The 21,934-nt window shown below is 43.7% G+C and overlaps 1 protein-coding gene across 3 annotated transcripts in view; it reads right to left on the bottom strand.

Annotated features, from left to right (window-relative positions):
• plcg2 (phospholipase C, gamma 2) overlaps window positions 1-21,934 on the bottom strand; it is a 262,650-nt gene that overhangs the window by 47,844 nt on the left and 192,872 nt on the right. For all 3 annotated transcript variants that reach the window (XM_078210630.1, XM_078210629.1, XM_078210628.1), the window contains exons 5-12: window positions 20,955-21,039; window positions 14,711-14,794; window positions 13,754-13,797; window positions 12,918-12,990; window positions 11,347-11,448; window positions 2,285-2,403; window positions 542-627; window positions 197-317 (exon numbers count right to left, since the gene is read on the bottom strand). In XM_078210630.1, the coding sequence (XP_078066756.1) occupies window positions 197-317; window positions 542-627; window positions 2,285-2,403; window positions 11,347-11,448; window positions 12,918-12,990; window positions 13,754-13,797; window positions 14,711-14,794; window positions 20,955-21,039 (714 nt within the window). The remainder of the gene's footprint in view (window positions 1-196; window positions 318-541; window positions 628-2,284; window positions 2,404-11,346; window positions 11,449-12,917; window positions 12,991-13,753; window positions 13,798-14,710; window positions 14,795-20,954; window positions 21,040-21,934) is intronic.

The following is a 21,934-nucleotide window of genomic DNA, read 5'->3' on the forward strand; positions in this document are numbered from 1 at the left end:
CTCGATGGGCCGAATGGCCTCCTTCTGCACTGTAGGGTTTCTATGATTTCTATGATTTCTATGATTTCTATGATTGTCCAGACCCTTTCAGTTTGATGAATGGGCAGAAGCCCTGATGTGGCAATCGATACAGCCTGCAGCAACTACAGTGTCCGAGCAGCTAAAAGACCCAACAGAATAAGCAGTTGAAACTCACTCTGATGAAACAAAGGCATGAGTTTTGATGGTATCAACGACATCATCAAACTTGATTTTGGATGTAAGCGTCCAGCCGTGATAAATAATTGGTTTCCCGTCGGGTCCATCCCAGCAATCCACTGAAACAGTTAACAGCAAATACAGCATTAATATCATCGAGGAAAGACCAGTTCAAAACTCTAAATGCTAAGCTTCAAAGGAAGGGAAGGTTCAAGAGGGAAATGGTCCAGACCTTCAAGGTATTGAAAGATATTGATAATGTCGATTTATTCAGGCTGTGTAACAGGGACTGAGAGCACGAAAGCAGTCAACATAGATTTATTTTCCGACGCATTCAACTTACATTCAATACATCGACAGCCCATCCTCAGGCACCGAGCATAGGCTTCTGTAGATGAGTCACTGCGAACCTGATCTCCTGTAAGGTACCTGTGAACATAATACTGACAGTCAGTAACTTTAGAAAAAAAACTTCAAATACACTATTTTAAATACATAATCATACTGACATATTGAAAGAAAGACATATCATTACCTTTAGATAGTCCTACCCAGCTTGACTTCAGTATAATTGGAACAGGAGAATGGGTTTGCTTTAGAGAGCTCACATGCAGAAAAATGCCCTTGCAACCTTTTGTGGGCAAATGACATATTTCTGAGTTATCATATTCTATCGTTCAAAGCCTTTTAACAAAACTGAAAGACAATTTGATATGGGGCGGCATAGTGGTTAGCACTGCTGCCTCATAGCACCAGGGACCCAGGTTCAATTTCAGCCTCTGGTGACCCTCTATGCAGAGTTTGCATGTTCTCCCTGTGTCTGTGTGAGTTTCCTCCGGGTGCTCCGGTTTCCTCCCACAGTCCAAAGATGTGCAGGTTAGACTGATTGGCCATGCTAAATTACCCCTTAGTGTCAGGGGGAATAGCAGAGTAAATATGTGGGGTTATGGGCATTAGACCTGGGTGGGTGCAGGCTCAATGGGCCAAATGGCCCCTTTCTGCACTGCAGGGAATCTATGGGTTATCATCATTCTGATATACGCTTCATGATTGGTTTTTAATCTTTATTAAGAATGTTATTGGAGGACATGGTGTGGTGGTGACCAACTGGGGGCAGGATTCTGGGAAACTGGGAGAGCAGTACTGAAATAATATCAAGTGCTCCGCTCCGCAATCTTTCCTCAGTGGAAGAACAAGAGTTTGTGGTTGACCTGAGCCACAATTATGATCACCATTTTATGATAATGCAACCCATTTGAACCACATTTGGACAGGAATTCTCCAGTCTCGCACGTCCCGCTACCACTGCCAGTGAGAATGAAGAATTTGACGCTCAGCCAAATCTCTATTCACTGCAGCCGGACTGGATAATCCCAGCCACGGGCGAGGTTGGAGATTCTAGCCATGATCTGTAGATTCATAAAGTTCAGTACTTATTAGAGTCAAACTCTCCAGACACAAGAATATACATTTAAAGATGTGTGGGTTAGGCTGATTGCTCATGCTAAATTGGCCAGGGGGATTAGCAAGGTAAATACATGGAGTTACTGGGATAGGGCCTTGGTGGGATTGTTGTCAGTGCCAGCTTGATAGGCCGAATGGTCTCCTTCTGCATTGTAAGGATTCTATGATTCTATTCTATGATTCTAAATGTCTTAAATAATTGGTAACTGATTATTGTTGATCAACATCAACACTTTTGAGTAGAATCCCTACAGTTCAGAAGGAGACCATTCAGCCCATCGTGTCTGTACCAATCACAATCTCACCGGGCCCTACACTCATAATCCCACACATTTACCCTGCTAACCCCCCTGACACTAAGGGTCAATTTAGCATGGCCAATCAACCTGACCTGCACATCTTTGGACTGTGGGTATTAAGGAAGAGACTGCATACTGTTTTAACCAATATGTCCAACCATATTTAAAAGTCAAGCCATAACTTGGACAATGCGGTCAAAGGAAATGAAGGACATTAATTAATTAATTAATGCAATATCAATATAAAAGCTAAAAATATATTCGTCTCTAACCTATGAAAAAAAAATTCCTTTAAAGCCAGGCAAAGAAAATTCCTTCCTTACGTGTTATGTGATGATGAGATCCAGTAATGTGATAATGGGTTATTCATATCCTGGGGGCAAATGGCATCATACTTGGTATCCCAAATTGTGTTTTCTCTTGAAAATAAATATGTCAAAAACTGGAAAATAATGAATAAAATGAAGAGATATTGCAGCAATTTAATCTTCATGCAAAATGGATTTGAACATGGTTTTAAAGCAGTTCGATTAGAATTTTAACATGAAGCCATAGTGGATGAAATGAATAATGTATATTAAAACCCAAAGCTTCCAGTGGCCACTAAGCTGTACAGACCAAGCTTAATCATAAACATGTGCTATGGCTACTCAGAGGGTAGCACGGTGGCTAGCACTGCTGCCTCACAGTGCCAGGGACCCAGGTTCAATTCCGGCCTCGGGTCACTATCTGTGCGGAGCTTGCATGTTCTCCACTGTCTGTGTGGGTTCTCTCCAGGTGCTCTGGCTTCCTCCCACACTCCAAAGGTGTGCGGGTTAGGTGGATTGGCCGTGCTAAATTGCCCCTTAGTCAGGGGGATTAGAAGAGTAAATATGTGGGGTTACAGGGATAGGGCTGGGGTGATGGGATGGTTGTCGGTGCAGCTCGATGGGCCGAATGGCTTCCTTCTGCACTGCAGGGATTCTAAAGTAAAGTTTATTTATTAGTCACAAGTAAGGCTTATGTTAACACTGTAATGAAGTTACTGTGAAATTCCCCTAGGATTCTACTTCCAGGAAGGAGGTTCTATCAATAGGTCCAGCATGAAGGGGAATCAGCTTGAAATCCTTCTCCAGTGAGCCCCACTGGCGTTACACTTGTGTGAAAGTTAGGGAAGTGCAGAACTGGGGTCAGGGTTTGTTCTTTACCTCCTGACCCCACCAACCTCTCTGACCCCAGTTTCCCCACAACAGCTAAAAAGGGTTTGTCAACATTCCCTGATGATGGCCTGACAATCAATGGCAGCCTCTTAGGTGAGATAACAAATACCGCCTGAGTTCTGTACAGCTGTGAGGAGTTAATCCTTTCAGAAAGGGGAAGGAGAAGAATAATTTGTCAGAAAGTTGAAGAGACAACATTCCAGTTATAGGGTGCCCCCAACAAAGACTTCAAAGCGTCACGTTGTGTTTCTAAATGGACCAATCTGAAACAACCATACAAGCAAAAAGATCCAGCACAACATGTGGCTTTATAATAAAAGCAAAATACTGCGGATGCTGGGATCTGAAAAAAACCCAGAAAATGTTAGAACAGCTCAGCAAGCCTGACAGCATCTGTGGAGAGAGAATAGGGACAATGTTTCGTGTCTGGATGACCCTTCATCAGAGCGCTATGACGAAGGGTCATCCAGACACAAAACATTGGCTCTATTCTCTCTCCACAGATGCTGACAGACCTGTTGGGTTTTCCCACATGTTACTTTATGTTCAAGCGCCTCAGCCTCCAGCGACAAGTCACTTTGGCTTTTGAGCAGCACTTCTCAGGATGGCCTGAGGTGTCACTGTGGGGTGAATCATTTATCTCCCCGGAAGTTTGGAATCATTGCTCTTTGACTCACTCATTCAATCTGAAAAGAGGTTAGAATCCTACAGTGCTGAAGAAGGCCATTCGGCCCATCAAGTCCCCCATCCCCATAACCCCATGCATTTACCCTAACTAGTCCCCCCTGACACTAAGGGGCAATTTAGCATGGCCAATCCACCTAACCCGCACATCTTTGGACTGTGGGAGGAAACTGGAGCACCCGGAGGAAACCCACGCAGTCACAGGGAGAATGTGCAGGCTCCACACAGACAGTGACCCAAGCCGGGAATCGAACCCAGGTCCCTGGCATTGTGAGGCGGCAGTGCTAACCACTGTGCCACCATGCAGGCTCTTCACAAGCTCCTGAGTATGATCTCCAGCCTGTCACAGCATTATAAAGATAGCCATCACTGTTCAGTAATTGGCATTCATATTCAAAGGCTGGGAATCTTCTTCAGGGTTCTCCCAATTGGCTGACAAAATTTCAGGGGAAAGAAAATCCCACATAAAGGTATAAACCTTTAAGACAAAAATTGCAGTGACTGATTGGGGGAATCTCAGAGGGAATGGCTGGTATCACATTTTTACCTCTTCTTATGAGTCACTTGAAATTTAAATGAACATTCTCTTGATGCAGGAGTTGTTATTCTTGTGATTTAATTGCAATGTTATTCTGGGATCTGTGATGCAAATGAACCAAAGAATTTAAATTCATGTTCATAATTGCATGTTCATAATTAGAGCTGTTCGTTTATTAACAATGTCAGTGTGACATCTCCTGAGTTTGTTCTTCTCTCATTCTTTTCTGTGACAGTTTTCTCTCTCTCTGGGCTGGTAAAGCTCGCTCTATCAGGGCTTCCCAACTGGGTGTCAAGGGATCTACCCAGACCCTGGGCAGTACTGTCACCCAGTGGCTCCCCTGGGAACTGCAGCTCAAAACATCTCACGTTCAACATGAGTTTCAGGTTCTTGTTTGGTTCCCCAGATTCCACAAGCTGAACAAGTTAAAACAGGATTGGAGCACCAATCCAGGGATAATTCCCCCTCAGTTGGCAGCCTATATGACAGGGTCTGGTGAATAAAGAGAAATGGATTAAACCGGCGCTCAGGCCTGTCCATTTCTATTCTGTTTCACGATGACACATCTGATCCCTTCTTTCTACCTTTGGTATGAAATGTCCATAGTAGAACATCAGCATTTACAGTCACAGGCTGATGAAAATCACTTTCAAACAACCGTACAATCTCCTGAAATGAGGAAAAGTGGATCAAGAGTCTCCAAAGCCAGTGGAGCCTCTGAATCAATGTTAAATATATTGCGTTACTTTGGATAGCTCCATACAGAGAGATAGCAGCGATACATATTTACATAGTGCCTTCAACACATATAAATGCCCCAAGATGCTTCACAAAGACATGTTAAAACAAAATGTGATACCAAGCCACATAAAGCAATAGAAGGTCAGATGATCAAGTGTTTGGTCAAAGAGATAGGTTAGAGGAGGATAGAGAGGTGGAGAGGATGAGAGAGTGGATTGCAGAGCTTGGGCCCGGGCTAGGGTGGCATGCCTAAAATCAGGGTCATCAAACGGCCGGAATGAGAGAAGCGTAGATATTTCGGAGGGGGGTGGTGTGGCTGGAGGAGATTATAGAGATCATGGGGCTGGAGGAGATTATAGAGATCGGGATATTTAAGGTCACGGAGAGGTTTGAGAACAAGAATGAGAATGTTAACGTCAAGACATTGCCGGGAATCAATGTAGATCAATGAGCGCAGGGGTAATAGGTGAAAGGGACTTGCTGTGAGTTGAGACATGGGCAGCAGAGTTGTGGATGACCTTAAGTTTACAAATGGAAGAATACAGGAGGCCAGTCAGGAATGCATTGAAATAGTCAAGTCTACAGGTAACAAAAGCATGATTGAGAGTTTCAGCAGCATTTGAGCTGAGACGAGGTGAAGGTGGGTGATGTTACAGAGGTACAAACAGGAGCTCTTCACGATGGTGCGAATGTAAAGGTGAAAGCTCAATACAAGGTCAGAGATGACACAAAGATTTCAAACAGTCTAAGTCTCAGACAGGGAAAGGAGTGGAATTGGTAGCATGGGAACTAAGTGGCAGCGGGACTGAAGACAATGGGGCAATCTTACCAGCTCATCACACCAGTTGATCAGTATAGCGAGCCAGTAAGATCGCGAGAGGCGAAAAACTGGGTTCCCAGTATTTAACTGGAGGAAATTTCTGCTCGAGTTTGCACGTTCTCCCCGTGTCTGTGTGGGTTTCCTCCAGGTGCTGAAGTTTCCTCCCACACTCCAAAGGTGTGCAGGATAGGTGGATTGGCCACAGTAAATTGTGCAAAGATATGTAGGCTAGGTGGATCAGCCATGACAAATGTGCAGGGTTACGGGGATGGGGGTAGAACTATAAGATGCTCTTTCGGAGAGTCAGTGCAGACTTGATGGGCCAAATGGCCTCCTTTTGCATTGTAAAACCCATTCTCAAAGGGTTGAAAACCCTGCATTGTTATCACCGATTATTCTTCCTTTTCTGCTCTGGCTCTCTCTCTGCTGCACACAGCGGGATCCGGACATTGTTATCCAGGGCAAATGTCAGGACCATATCTCAGGCACTTTATACTTAAGCTGACACTCTCCTCACAAGTTATTAAATTACTCCTGTAAACGACACTGTCAGCTATCCACAACACAAATAGAGGAGATTCACTGGAGTGTAAAACATTGCTGATTCCATGGATAAAAAAAATATAGCAGGAGCTCAGGCAGCCTCAGTGAAGAGAATAAATGTCAACTTTTTGGGTCAACGTACCTCCAAACAGGAATTTTAAATTGTCTTAACCAGCCTTTTGAAAATTTCTACTTGAATCCAGCAAGGGAAATTTAAGTTTCCTCCTGCTACCTGGTATACAGAAAGAGCTGAATAGTTTTGAACTATGATGAATGCAACTCGAAAATATCTCAATATAAATTTTGTTCCGATACACCAAAATGTGGTGGAGATCGTTTCAGTTGCAACAAAGGAAAGATAAAATCTATCACACCCCCATATCAAAATTCCCTCCATATCGAAACCTTCCTCATTCTGAAACTCCTCAGTACTGAAACTCCCATGTGTTGAAAATCTCCTTCATTAAATCTCCATTACTGAAACCCCCCAGGTTAAAACTGCCCCACCATCCCATTCTGAGCCTCCTCCAGTCCGGAAACAGCCCCCAACTCCGAAACTAGCTACACTGAGATACCTGTGGTGATGAAATGCCCAGTTACTGGAACTGCTCCTCTGTTGACTGCTTTTAGTACAGATGCACAGTTCTGGTAAACTTTGTAGATCATTGATAAATAATATTACGTAGAACATAGAACATTACAGCGCAGTACAGGCCCTTCGGCCCTCAATGTTGCGCCGACCTGTGAAACCAATCTAAAGCCCATCTAACCTACACTATTCCAATATCATCCATATGTTTATCCAATGACCATTTAAATGCCCTTAATGTTGGCGAGTCCACTACTGCTGCAGGCAGGGCATTCCACACCCTTACTACTCTCTGAGTAAAGAACCTATCTCTGACATCTGTCCTATATCTATCACCCCTCAATTTAAAGCTATGTCTCCTCGTGCTAGCCATCACCATCCGAGGAAAAAGGCTCTCACTGTCCTCCCTATCTAATCCTCTGATCATCTTATATGCCTCTAAGTGAGCTTTATCCTGTGAAAACAGGTGGATTTGGGTCAAGTAGAAAGTAAAAGCATAAATAATCTCAAAACTGACCCAGAGTAATTTCAAACCTGATCATTAACAATTTGAATGCTGGCAGGACAGTGAACAGCCAAGAACCTACTCCCAGAAGGCAGGTCACTGATTTAAATGTTTTAATGAGGGAATGAGCTGTTGAATTTTTCTCTGTTCCAGGTTTAACCAGAAACGATTGGTTTAACACTGGGCAGCCTAGCTTCCTGGGCCTCAGGAAACCTGACAGTTCAAGGGAAGTAAAGACTGTTGCATGGAATATTTCCAGCTTGTGAGACAGGAGGCACAGGATCTTCTCCACCCCATGCCCAGTTGCAGAGAAAAAAATGGATTTGAAAAATGATAATCAGGTCCTGCCATAATCACCTGTAAAGCATCAGATCCGGCAACAAGTGGAAACATAGAATCCCTACAGTACAGAAGGAGGCCATTCGGCCCATCAAGCCTGCACGGACCACAATCCCACCCAGGCCCTACTCCTGCAATCCCACACATTTGCCCTGCTAATCCCCTGATACTAGGGTCAATTTTTTAGCATGGCCAATCAACCTAACCTGCACATCTTTGGACTGTGGGAGGAAACCGGAGCACCCGGAGGAAACCCACGCAGACACGGGGAGAACGTGCAAACTCTACACAGACAGTGACCCAGGGCCGGATTTGAACCCAGGTCCCGGGCACTGTGAGGCAGCAGTGCTAACCACTGTGCCATCATGCTGCCCGTACAAAGACAAAGTTAATGTTTCAGGTCAATGAAGTGAAATGTGAACTCAATGGGGGGAATTATCCCATCCCACCCACCAGCCACAGGAATCATAGTGGGTGGGGGAGGGGCGGACCATGCAAAGGTCCGTTGATCCCAGGCGGGATTTTCCAGTTTTGGGGCAAGCACGGCCAGAAAATCCCGCCCAATGTTTCTCCCTCTTCAGATGATAGAGGGACTAATAGAGGTATATAAGATGTTGAGAGGCATAGATCGGGTGGACTCTCAGAGGCTTTTTCCCAGGGTGGAAATGGCTGCTACGAGAGGACACAGGTTTAAGGTGCTGGGGTGTAGGTACAGGGGAAATGTTAGGGGGAAGTTTTTCACACAGAGGGTGGTGGGCGAGTGGAATCGGCTGCCGTCAGTGGTGGTGGAGGCAAACTCAATAGGGTCTTTTAAGAGACTCCTGGTTGAGTACATGGGACTTAATAGGATGGAGGGTTATAGGTAGGCCTAAAAGGTAGGGATATGTTCGGCACAACTTGTGGGGCCGAAGGGCCTGTTTTGTGCTGTAGTTTTCTATGTTTCTATGATGTCAGATCTGTGGAGTATCCCTGTTTTTTGTTTGCAGTTTGGATTTCCAGCATCCGCAGAACTTTGCTTCTTTTTTAAATGAGAAACGTCACATTGGTCTCACGGACCAGAGTTTGGGCGGCACGGTGGCACAGTGGTTAGCACTGCTGCCTCACAGCACCAGGGACCCAGGTTTGAGTCCTGGCTTGGGTCACCGTCTGTATGGAATCTGCCTGTGTCTACATCGGTTTCCTCCGGGTGCTCCGGTTTCCTCCCACAGTCTGAAAGACGTGCTGGTTAGGCACTTTGGCCATGCTAAGTTCTCCCTCAGTGCACCCGAACAGGCGCCGGAGTGTGGCAACTAGAGGATTTTCACAGTAACTTCAGTGCAGTGTTAATGTAAGCCTACTTGTGGCACTAATAAAATATAAACTTTCTTTGCTTCTTCTCGTACCAGCCTGCAATTTCTCACCTTGAAAGTGAAAAGGAGAAAGTCATGAATTGTTGTGTGCAGGTGCAAAGAAAAGCCCCAGTCAGAACCCTTTCTGTTTCCTACTTTACAACAGCGATTACACTTTAGAAAGAGTTAACAGGCTGTAGAGCATTTTGGAGAAGCCTGGGGGTTGACTTACTTATTTATTAGTGTCACAAGTAGGCTTACATTAACACTGCAATGAGTTGCTGTGAAAACCCCTAGTCACCGCACTCTGGCGCCTGTTTGGGTGCATTGAGGGAGAATTTAGCACGGCCAATGCACCCAACCAGCACGTCTTTCGCACTGTGGGAGGAAACCGGAGCACCCAGAGGAAACCCACACAGACATGGGGAGAACGTGCAAACTCCACACGGACAGGCACCCAAGCCGGGAATTGAACCCGGGTCCCTGGCATTGTGAGGCAGCAGTGCTAACCACTCTGCCCATTGTATGCAGTGTAGGGATTCTATGATTCTAAAAGATAGGAACAGAATTTTAATAACAAACATAAAAAGGCTCGGACTGAAAGATATTAAAAACCATTAGCCTCTTTAAGTGCTGGCGCCGCACAAGGAAATATTCAATAGGTATACATTCTTTTCACACCTATCAATACTAACCACTGTGTTGTGAATAATGATACAGAGACCCAAGTTAATTTTTCTTCAGCACATCAGATATGTGGCAGAGATTACTAGCAAGTTCTTCCTGCAACTCTGTGCATTTCCATTATATTTTGGTCAACTTTATCCCATTTTGTATTCCTCTATCCATGTTTATGTTGGAGACTGCTGATATAAGCTTGCCACACTGCAATCACATCCTATGGTATCTGAGTGTTGCAGTTAGCCTGTGGAGCAAAGGAGACTCCTATCCTCCAAACAACTCTATTTCTGGGCTTCCCAAATTTTGTGATTGAACCAGAATTAGTAACATAAGGATCAAAAAAATCATCTAAAAATTAAGAGCTTTGAAATGAGGACTGAATTGTGTCTTCACATCTTGATCGCATGATTCCTTGCTCTCTGACCTTGCTTATCCCAGTTTCTGCTTTCTGGACACTGTCTATATGTTCCCGTTGTGGTCACCCTGTATTAAGAGTAATGTAAAGGCCACAGAGGAGGTGCGAGGAGAGATTTAGTAAATTGAACCAAGGAGCAAAGTTATTTGTTATGAGGAGAATGGGGCTCTTTCCATTCAAACAGGGAAGGTCGAGGGAAGATCCAAGGAGGTGCTAAAAATGAAGAAGGCTTACAATAGAATCAAAGGGGAAACTACTTCCGCTGATTAGTGAGTTACTAACTAGGGGGTATAAATTTAAGATTGTCACCAATTCTTTGCTCAGAAGGTTGCTAAGATTCCGATCATCCACCATGAACAATGGCAGAGATTGTAAGTGGTAATTGGGTAGATGAAACATTTAAAAGGGAATTAGCAAAGGGTAGGGCAATGGGACTGAGAGGATTGCTCTTTCAAAGAGACAGCAAAAGAATGATTGGCTGAAAGGCTGCCTCCTGGAACCTTCTCCAAACAAAGCATTCAATCTCAGGTGAGGGTTGGGTAGAGGCTCAGGAACATGTGAGAGTGGGAGAGCAGAAACTGTTCACATTATTGAACTCACTGTGATATTAGTCGTGGAAGCCAGAGACAGCAAGTTATCCCACTTGCTCAGCAACCTTTAAAACTAGCAAAGGAATGCGCCTGAAGAAGGAAATCTTAGGGGAAGATTTGAAACGAACAGGAATTGAGAACATTTACTTGCATTTAAAGAATTGGCATTTTTAACCACATCTAATTAAGTCTTCTAACATAGAAACATAGAAGATAGGAGCAGGAGGAGGCCATTTGGCCCTTTGGCCCTGCTGCCCCATTCATCACGATCATGGCTGATCGTCCAACTCAATAGCCTAATCCTGCCTTCTCCCCATAACCTTTGATTCCATTGGCCCCAAGTGCTATATGTAGCCACCTCTTGAATACATTCAAAGTTTTGGCATCACAACATATTATAAAAGACTACACACCTCATCTATATAGAAGAACGGTTCATTTGTTTCTCTGTAAGTATCATAAATAGACCTAGTCATCAGCTCGCGAACCTTCTTAACATCACTGGCCCATGATTCCTGTAATGTAGAAAAAGGGACATGTGAGATTGCACTAAAAGATGATTTCAAATTCTATGATTATTGTTATGTGAGAAAAACCTCGTATATAAAAGTTGATTTATTTTCTACTAATTATCATCTTCATGAATATTCATTTCACCTTCTGTTTGGAATAGAGGAAGAAATAGAGTAAATGTTGCCAGTCCATATTCACAGGTGGAACTGGGGGTGGGGAGGTTAATTCGCTAAAACTGCTGACTGCCAATTTTCCATCTATTTAAAGTAAATTCCATGCTGGAACTCCTATATGTGTCCCCGGATCAGCCGTGCTATTTATTTTCCTGCATTCTATCCTGTTATAAAAGGTGGAATAGCTATGTTGGTAGGAGAAGGCAGAAGGGTGGAGCTACTTGCAGAGGGTATCTATAGGGCTAATTCTGGGGACCAAGTTGGCCAAATCTAGAATTTGGGTGCCAATCTGTCAGACTACCTTGGCCAATGCCAGAAGAAGCATTTATATTCTTTGCGGCTCACAAAAATCCTTTCGTAAAAAATAAAGACGTAAATAAATAAGTAACCCATGACATAGTGGTAATATCACTGGATTAGTAATCCAGAAGTCCAAGCTAATGCTCCGGGGACATGAGTTCAAATCCCACCATGGCAGCTGGTCGAGTTTAAATCCAATTAATAAAATCTTGAATGAAAACCTAATCTCTTGAAGCTATCACTGGTTACCATAAAAACCTGTCATGTTCACTAATGTCCTTTAGGGAAGGGAATCTGCCATCCTTACCCGGTCTGGCTTACATGTGACTCCAGATCCACAGCAATGTGGTTGAGTCTTAGCTGTCCTCTGAAATGGCCCATAGTAAGCCCCTTAGTTCAGGGACAATTAGGAATGAGCAACAAATGCTGGCCTTCCAGCGACAACTACACCCCATCAAATAATTTAAAGGATGGTCAGTTTAAGAAGCACTAACTAGGCTTCTCAGCCTTCCATAGCTTCCTGTTATAAATCTTGATTTAACATTCCTGTCTGTTTCAAGCAGGAACACTGGCTCACTTCAAGAGCCAGTCAAAAATCAAGTTGGGTGAGCCACAAGCACATTTTCATTTGAGGTCTCCCAATCTTCTGTACACACAGGGTGGTTAACGCAGGCACATACAATGGGCAGAATTTTCCCGTCCCTCCCGCCATGGGAATCATAGTGGCCGGGACAGGACCATGCAAAGATCCATTGACCTCGGGCGGGATTTTCCAGTCTTGGGGTGAGCGCGGCCGGAAAATCCCACCCAATGTCTTTTTCCAGTTGAATCAATAATTGATCTTGATACATGGACAACACTCTTCATGCCACCCTTCCTCAATTGCACCATTTGGCCTTTGTATTATTCTTTTCTTCTAACCTTTAAATGAGAAGGGATCCAGTTTTAATACACAAGTCTGACCATAGCGTGTGCCAATCTAAACATCGTAATTTTACCTTCTGTTCATGGAGTAGAAACCGCTGGAAATCGTGCAGGTACAAAACGGAAGCAGCGGGTCTATCTGTTCTTCTGCAAGCAGAAAGCAAACTAAAAGTTAGGGAATGAGATCAAATGAAATTGTGAAGATGTATCTATGAGAGTAGACAAGCTGTGTACTACACTACGCCATCAATGGAAGCCACAATTTCTTTGTTCTGTGAACTTCATGTTCTGGGCAATGGAGCATTTTCCATCTGTGCTACACCTTGCCAGCAGCAAGTACTACTCCAGAGACTTGAGCTCAAGTCGACTGACACGCAAGTGCAATTCTGAGGGGGTGCTGCACCCTCAGGGCTTTCATGTTAAACCATAGAATTCCTACAGCGCACACGGAGGCCATTTGGCCCTTCGAGCCTGCACTGACACTCCGAAAGAGCACCTGACCCAGATCCCCTCCTCCACCCTATCCCCGTAACCCCGCACATTTACCACCACTATTCCAACCAACTTAAACATCTTTGGGCACTAAAAAGCAATTTAGTATGGCCAATCCACCCAAGCTGCATGTCTTCCGGACTGTGGGAGGAAACCGGAGCACCCGGAGGAAACCCACGAAGACGCGGGGAGAATGTGCAAACTCCACACAGACAGTGACCCAAGCTGGGAATTGGACCCAGGTCCCTGGAGCTGTGAGGCAGCAGTGCTAACCACTGTGCCACCGTGCTGCCAAAAAATGCCACTGCAGTACTGTAAAAACAGCAAAGGCGTATTAACCTGGTGATCTAAAGACCCTGTGATCAACAGCGCAAGATTTCACCGTCCCAACATTTAAAAAAAAGTGTCTTCTCCTTACCCAAGAATAAATACAGATCCCTCGACTTTAAAGGTGTCAAGAATCTGGAAAAAATTGTATTTGACTGATGAGTTTAAATTTTAACCGTCGCATTATATTAAAAGCAAGAAATATAAAATCAATATGAGCTACAGCAATAACAGGGTTAAAGAGGGGGGCTACATTGTAGAAACATTGCATTAATGTAACAATGCTGCAGTACATTGATTGAAGTGTCATCATGGACAGTAGCTACAATGCTACACAACAGTATCCTAACTTGGAGGCTTGAGTTTAAACCGTGGGCCCTAGTTTTAACGGGTCAGTTTTTGGTGGGTGAGCAGCAGTGCCAATTAGAAATTCGCCCAGCATTCTGAAAATGGGCACAATATATTTCAATTCGGACTTCCCAAAAATCAAAGCAGGTAAGGGCCTAAACTTCTGCAGTTTAAACATCACCTGCCAACAGCAGCTAAGTGACACGAATGGCCACTGTGCCATTCTGTGGGAGGGGGGGGGCTGACAATCAGTGGGGTGGACAAGGGACATCTGAGGCAGGGAGACCTCAGAATTCCTCACTCGTGAGTCTATCAGCAGCAAATGTGGGGAAGGGACAGCCAGGTGATTGGAGAAGCAGTTCCTTGCAAAATCTTGAAATTCACTCTCTTGCCCCACGGACATTTGGAGCAGTGATTCCTGGGGCCTCATAAAAGCGGCTTCGTGGGCGACAACGTGGCCTGCAGGTCGCCGGTTGGACAAGCCTGACGTAGATTAACTGAAGTAGGCTGAGAACAATAATCTTTGAAGATCTTGGGTGTTCTCAACAACTATTGTGGCTCCTTTCCACAACAGGAAAAGGAATTCACAACAAAAGCGGCAGGAAATAGTCATAAAGAACTACTGATATAGATATATATATATATATTCTGTTATTGAAACATTGAGATGCTTGAATCTTCAAAGACAAGAAATACTTACCATTTTCTGACTTTCAAACATGACGTTCTTGTAGAATTCGTGAAAATGTTCAAAGCTCAAGTCGTCCTTGGAATTTGCTGTTTCCTGTAAGGATTGACACTTTGTTACTTCACATAGGGATGGATACCTGGAGAGCATTGATGTTCATTGACGTTCATTGTTGTGCTGACTTCAAAACAAGTGAACAAGACTGCTCCAGGATGCACACAGTCTGTCCCATAACCTGAAGCGTTGCAGAAGTCCTGATTATTTTATTTATTAGTGTCACAAGCAGGCTTACATTAACACTGCGTTGAAGTTACTGTGAAAATCCCCTAGTCGCCGCACTCCGTCTCACATTGACACAGCAGTCATCAAAGCATTAACAATCAATTGCAGTAAATTCTAAAGTTTAAAGTTCATTTATTAGTGTCACAAGTAGACTTATATTGACACACTGCAATGAAGTTACTGTGAAAATCCCCTAATCGCCACTCCAGCGCCTGTTTGGGTACACTGAGGGAGAATTTAGCATGGCCAATGCACCTAACCAGCACGTCTTTCAGACTGTGGGAGGAAACCGGAGCAAACCCACGCAGACACGGGGAGAACGTGCAGACTCCACACAGACAGTGACCCAAGCTAGGAACCGAACCCAGGTCCTTGGTGCTGTGAGGCAGCAGTGCTAACCACTGTGAAGCCCCTATTACTACGATGTGCTACTGTTTGGAAGATACTTCTGACCAGATCAGTAATATACTTGGGGATACTGTTCAGATGACAGGTCCCCAACCTGAAATGTTAACACTGTTTCACTGTAGATGCTGCTTGACCTGAAAGGTTGAGCGTTCTCCATATTTTCTGCTTTTGCATCTCCAGCATTTGCAGTGGTTTGTTTTTGTGTCACTCCTTCATTTTTAACAGCTGGGGGATGTTTTTGGAAATACTCCTTTTAGGCCTCTCTGTCCTTCAAGAAGCCAAGTTGTTAGCATCTACCAGAGTGTCAATTAAAGCTGTACTCAGCCTTTGGAGGATATAAAGAAGCAAAAAGATCATTCGGATTCTCTTTAAAAAACACTTCTAGCAACTGTGAAAATCACCAAGGGCTAAAGGATTCTGATTTAATAGCGAACAACTCTAAGGCTGGAATTTTACCGGCACGTCCGCCCGAATCTGGGGGCGGGCGAGGCTTGGAGAACAGCATTCTCCGTTAACCTCTGGCGGGATTGTACGTACCTCAGGCGGACATGCCAGTAAAATTCCGCCCTAAGACTTATATATTCCCTTGAGGAAAAGGAGAGGTGTTGTGGCGCAGTGGGTAGCATCCTTGCCTCTGAGCCAGAGCTCCGGGTTTGAGTTCCACCTTTATGGCCAAGGAAGGTGCATTCATAACGCAGTCAAACAGGTTAAGTGTCAACTTATAAATCCTTCCAAACACGATAGTGGCTGGTGGTAAGAGCGGGAGAGATTCCGGGGACGGGATTTTCTGGCCGCGCTCATCCCAAAATCGGAAAATTCCACCCAAGGTCAACAGACCTTTGCATGGTCCGCTCCCACCTGGGTTGGATGGGAAAATTCCACCCTTGGTTAGCCTGATGCGGAGTGGTTCCTCTCAAGCTATGAGCCCCCTGGCAACAGACTAGTCACCGGCTCCAGGAATTACTAGTTATGGAAATGGACAAAAGTCTGCCTTAGTGCACCGCTCGGTGCGGGAAGAGAATTGGAACTGGAATTAAGGAAAAAGATAATTTAAAGGTATACATTGACCCCTGCCCCCATTCATTAAAATAATTGATTTACCTTAACCATTAAAAAAGCATACATATGACTGCAATCAATGTATTCTGCTATCATATGCCAATTTTGAGTATAATTTTAAGGCTCTGTATCTTAAATGTATTCTTAATGCTGTGATTTGTGCACTAATGGACTGTTTAATAATGGAGATATCTATTATCATTACTCACACAAGAGCATGAGAAGTACCTGAGTTTAATGCTGCTGCTTCTTAAGTTGTTAACAGTAATGGTATTAATAAATCATTGAAATGCTCGGGTGGTCCTTATCATTGTTAAAAGCAGCAGGAACCGTTAAAACCCATTGAGGCCCAGCCATCTTCAGCTGCTTCATCAGTGACCTTCCTCCATCATAAAGTAAGAAGTGGAGATGTTTGCAGATGATTGTAAAATGTTCACCATTCACGACTCCTCAAATACTGTAGCAGTCCGTGTTTATATGCAGTACGACCTGGACAATATTCAGGCTTGGGCTGATAATTGGAAAGTAACATTCGTACCACACAGGTGTCAGGCAGTGACCATCTCCAACAAGAGAGATTCTAACCATCTTCTCTCGACATTCAATGACATCGCCATTGCTGAATCCTCCACTATCAACATCCTGGGGGGTTACTATTGATCATAAACTGAACTGATTGGCAATTGATTAGTAGAATTGAAGCAAGAGTTCTCCCGGATGATGGCATGATGCAAATGTCATTCCGAACCTCAAAGGATCCAACCACCACATTTGCTTGCTAGGTGACGACTCTGAAAGCTCCATCGAGTGTCAAGATGCAAGGAACTGTTATGGCTGGCTTTTATCCTTTGTAGGGATGTATAGGAACTCTCAAGGAATGAACATATGAGCTTTGGAATCCGCACCGACACTGGCCAAAGCACTGAGTGGATTACCATCCTCAAGTTTCAGAGGAGTGTCTGCAATGTTGCTATTGGTCCTCATGCTGAGATTTCCCATATCCGACTGTGGACATCAGAATAACTGGTTTTAATAGTCCCAAACCTTGCAGGTCGACTGAGGTAACTCCTATTTCCGAGGCAACTTTATTACTGAATGCTGTGTTGCAGTTCTTCGAGGTGGTATTTGCATTCTTGAAGGATTCAGGATGTGACATCTGTGAGTCAGACTTACGTCGAATTTTTCACTGTTGTGCATGACCTGTTTGTTGTATGGTATGGTCCCTTTAAGATTACAATAAAATCCCGTATTTCGGGACTTCCTCGCTCGCACATTTGATTCACCGCATTGGAGCCTTTGTACACCAGATCACCATTGCGTGCGTAATTGTTCACTTATCTGGGTTTTCTTTCCTCTCTCTCATTAAAGACACTTTATTCAAAATGAAAATGATTTCATTTTATTAATTTTATTCAGGACGAATTTGGCCGTGGTCAGTGGTTAGTGCAGACTCAATGGGCCGAATGGCCTCCTGCACAGTAGTGATACGATGATTCTATGAATATGGCCGTGGTTGGTAGTCAGTGCCAAGGAGGTGGCAGCCATGACAAAGCAGGGATCTCGGCATGTTTTAATAACGAGATATCAAAGTCTCTGGAAGTGGATTCCGTCCATTAGCCCTGGTCATGAGCATTTAATCCTTTTTTCTTGAGCACCTTTCTGACAAGGCCAAGTGCAGGAAAATGGGATTTGAATAGATAGGTGCTTGGTGGTCAGCGCAGATATGATGGGCCAAAGGGCCTCTTGCTGTGACTTGATGAGGGGCGAGAAGTGGTGCTTGGAATGGTTGCAGCTGAAGAGCAGCCTGAGCAGAGAGATTAACCTGGAAATATCCAAATCTCTCGGTCCAGAGCTGCTATAACGGCTCTGTTCAATTTGGAGATGTTCACCCATTTAGGGAGGCTGAAGGGCCTGTTCCTGTGTTGTATTGTTCTTTGCTCTTTATCTATCTTTTTGTGTGGATAAGTCAACATCTGATTCGGTAAAACTTGGGAGTGAGAGGAGGGATGTTACCAGAGTCAAAGAGAATGTTATTTTCTTATTTTTTGATTGAGAATGTTGAGCGATTATCTGTTTTTAAGTTTTACGCTTGTCTGCCAGTTTTGAGGAGATTCGTGTTTTCCTTATAAGAGGATTGTCTCTTTTTAAAAATTTTCGCTACATGTCTTGGAAGTTTTGAAGAGTAGACGAGTCTGTCATTGGATTCTCCTGTTACAGCATTGAACTCAAAGGCTCCCCCTTCTGTCATATACAGGTACTGTACCACAAATGGCCATACAGAAACTGCACAAACTCCTGCTCCTGTTTTCTATGTTTCTATGTTAATTGTGTAATCTGTCCAGCATTACCTGCAATCCTGTTGGTTTATCTTAGTTCAAAGTAAAGGCAAACAATGATTCGACTGTGAAATGCAATTCAACAAAGGGCAACAATGGTTGGATCAAACATAGAAAATAGGAGCAGGAGTAGGCCATTTGGCTGATCATCCAACTCAAGAGCCTGAAGCCGCCTTCCCCCATATTCCTTGACCCCCTTTGCCCCAAGAGCTATCTCTAACTCCTTCTTTAAAACTTACAATGTTTTGGCCTCAGCTGCTTTCTGTGGTAGCGAGTTCCACAGGCTTACCACTTTCTCAGTAAAGAAATTTCTCCCCATCTTAGTCCTAAATGGTTTATCCTGCATCCTTAGACTAAGACCCCTGGTTCTGGATACCCCCTCATCAGGAATATCCTTCCTGCATCTACCCTGTCGAGCCCTGTTAGAATTTTATAGGTTTCTATGAGATTTCCCCTCATTTTTCTAAACACCATTAAATATTATCCTAACCAACTCAATCTCTCTCACATATCAGTCCCGCCATCCCAAGAATCAGTTTGGTAAACCTTCTCTGCGCTCCCCCGAAAGACATGTTAGTTCGGTGCATTGGCCATACTAAATTCTCCCTCAGTGTACCCGAACAGGTGCCGGAGTGTGGTGACTAGGGGATTTTCATAGTAACTTCATTGCAGTGTTAGTGTAAGCCTACTTGTGACATTAATAAAAATAAACTCTAGAGCAAGAACATTCTTCCTCAGATAAGGAGACCAAAACTGCACATAATATTCCAGGTGTGGTCTCACCAAGGCCCTGTATAACTGCAGGAAGACATTCCTGTTCCTGTACTTGAATCCTCTCGTTATGAAGGCCATCACACCACTTGCCTTCCTCACCGCCTATTACACCTGCACTTCAGCGACTGTGTACAAGGACACCTAGGTCTTGTTGCACATTCCCCTTTTTTCAATATATAACCATTCAGATAATAATCTGTCTTTCTGTTTTTGCTACCAATTACCTCACATTGCTACCTCACATTTATCCATATTATACTGCACCTGTCGTGCATTTGCCCACTCACTCAACTTGTCCAATGCAGGTCTTCACTGACCTTAAGCTGGTATGGAGAAGGAACAAAAGAACATAAGAACAAGGAGGCAGTTCAGCCCCTCGAAGCTGCTCCACCATTCTATACTGACATGGCTTATCTCATCTCAGCCTCATCTCCATCTTCCTGCCTGCTCCCCATAATCCTTCATCCTGCTACTAATTAAAAACCTGTCTATCTCCTCCTTAAATTTGTTTAGTTTTCCGGCATCCACTGCACTCTGGGGCAGGGATTTCCACAGATTCCCGACCCTTTGAGTGACATAATTCCTCCTTGTTTCTGTCTTAAATAAATCTGCCAACTATTAGCCAAAAATTATGGTCTCTCATTTACAATGTCCAACAAGGGGAAACATCCCTTCTATATCGACACCGTCAATCCCCATTAACAGCTTATATACCTCAATTAGATCTCCTCTCATTCTTTTAAACTCCAGCGAGTATAGACCTAAACTGCTGCATTTCTCTTCATAAGACAAGCCCTACATCCCTGGAATCAAAATTTGCTGCTGAAGATCTTAACTCTGACCTGAACACACTGGGAAAATCATCATGATTTTCTGTACACGACTTAGTGCCAAAAGCAGAGGGCCGGAATTCTCCCATCCTGCCAGCCACTGGACTTCTAGTGGGTGGGGGGCAGACCATGTAAAGGTCTATTGAAGTCGGGTAGGAATCTCCGGTTTTCAGACGAGCGTGGCTGGAGAATCCCGCCTGAGGAAGCCAAATCAAGAACCCAACAGAGGTTCTCCCTCTGTTTCTATCTGGAAATAAAGCTTAAAGTATACATACCTTTTAGAGAGGTACACAGTCTGAAAGACGTACTGATTAGGTGCATTGACCCGAACAGGCGCCGGAGTGTGGCGACTAAGGGAATTTCACAGTAACTTCTTTGGCAGTGTTAAAGTAAGCCTTACTTGTGACTAATAAATAAACTTTAACCTTAATAAAGCATACATTTCAAGAGAGACAGAATACAATTCTTTGTTCTCTTTTGATAAAGGCATTGTTATGAAACAAATTTAACAGCACATCACAACTCGTCATAAAAACTTAATTGGCAATCAGCTTAATGGATAAATACCCCCATCTTGTCCTTAAGGAACTTCACACTCGGCACTTTGAAGTTTACTTGAGGTAGCATGACCTTCAGCTCCTTGAGGGAGATGCTGCAAAATAGTAAACAATTCATTTATCAACTAAATGAGAAACAGCTTCTCATCGAAGGATAAATTCGCTGATCCTGCACCGGCAGTGATGTTCAAAGGTAATATGGGACAGAGAGCCCACAATAAGGCTTTGAAATCCACACTCGCTGTTACTGTGAGTCCTCACTGGGAGCACAGGAGCAGGGAATTTATTCTATAAAGTACAAGACAAAAAACTATCAGCAAATGCATTCTGGTTCGACCTAGTGTAAAAATATTTTGTCACAAGTGAAACAGACAGGTTCGATCGAGTGTAAAAATATTTTGTCACAAGTGAAACAAACAGGTTAATTTAGTCCCCCACCCATTCAGAACTTAGATATTTAGATAACAGTAAACTGAAGAAAAACATGAACAGAGAAACTACTCAAGAATTTTAGCAAAGTTGACTACACATAAAACTCCATCCAGGATTCATGGAAACAGGTGGCACTTCGAATAAACTTCATAATCTGTCTTTTTACCCCCCACCCCACACCAAGAGAGATCACAAAAGGACAGCTTATATTTGAATATCCCTTTGCCCATTGCTCTATCATTTCAAGGAGGAAATGTTTTCAACCTCGCAATGACCTCTGAAAAGCTATTTCCTCCCCTCACCAAAATCCTATCCAGTCATGTGACACAAACCGTAAATTCACTACAAAATTAACACTGATATTTCATTGTACTTTGCAAAAATGGCATTTTATTCTGTTTAAATCTGTGGACCGCATTTTGAGACAAGACTATGATAGAGCTTAATTGGAGAATTAAGCCTATAAATTTTACTTCCAAAATAATATTCAGTTATAATATTCAATAATGTTTAACCAATCCAAACCAGACTGGCAAAGCGAGGAGTCAGCCTTCCCAT

The sequence above is a fragment of the Mustelus asterias genome, chromosome 4 (assembly GCF_964213995.1).
Source record: "Mustelus asterias chromosome 4, sMusAst1.hap1.1, whole genome shotgun sequence".
NCBI lineage: Eukaryota > Metazoa > Chordata > Chondrichthyes > Carcharhiniformes > Triakidae > Mustelus > Mustelus asterias.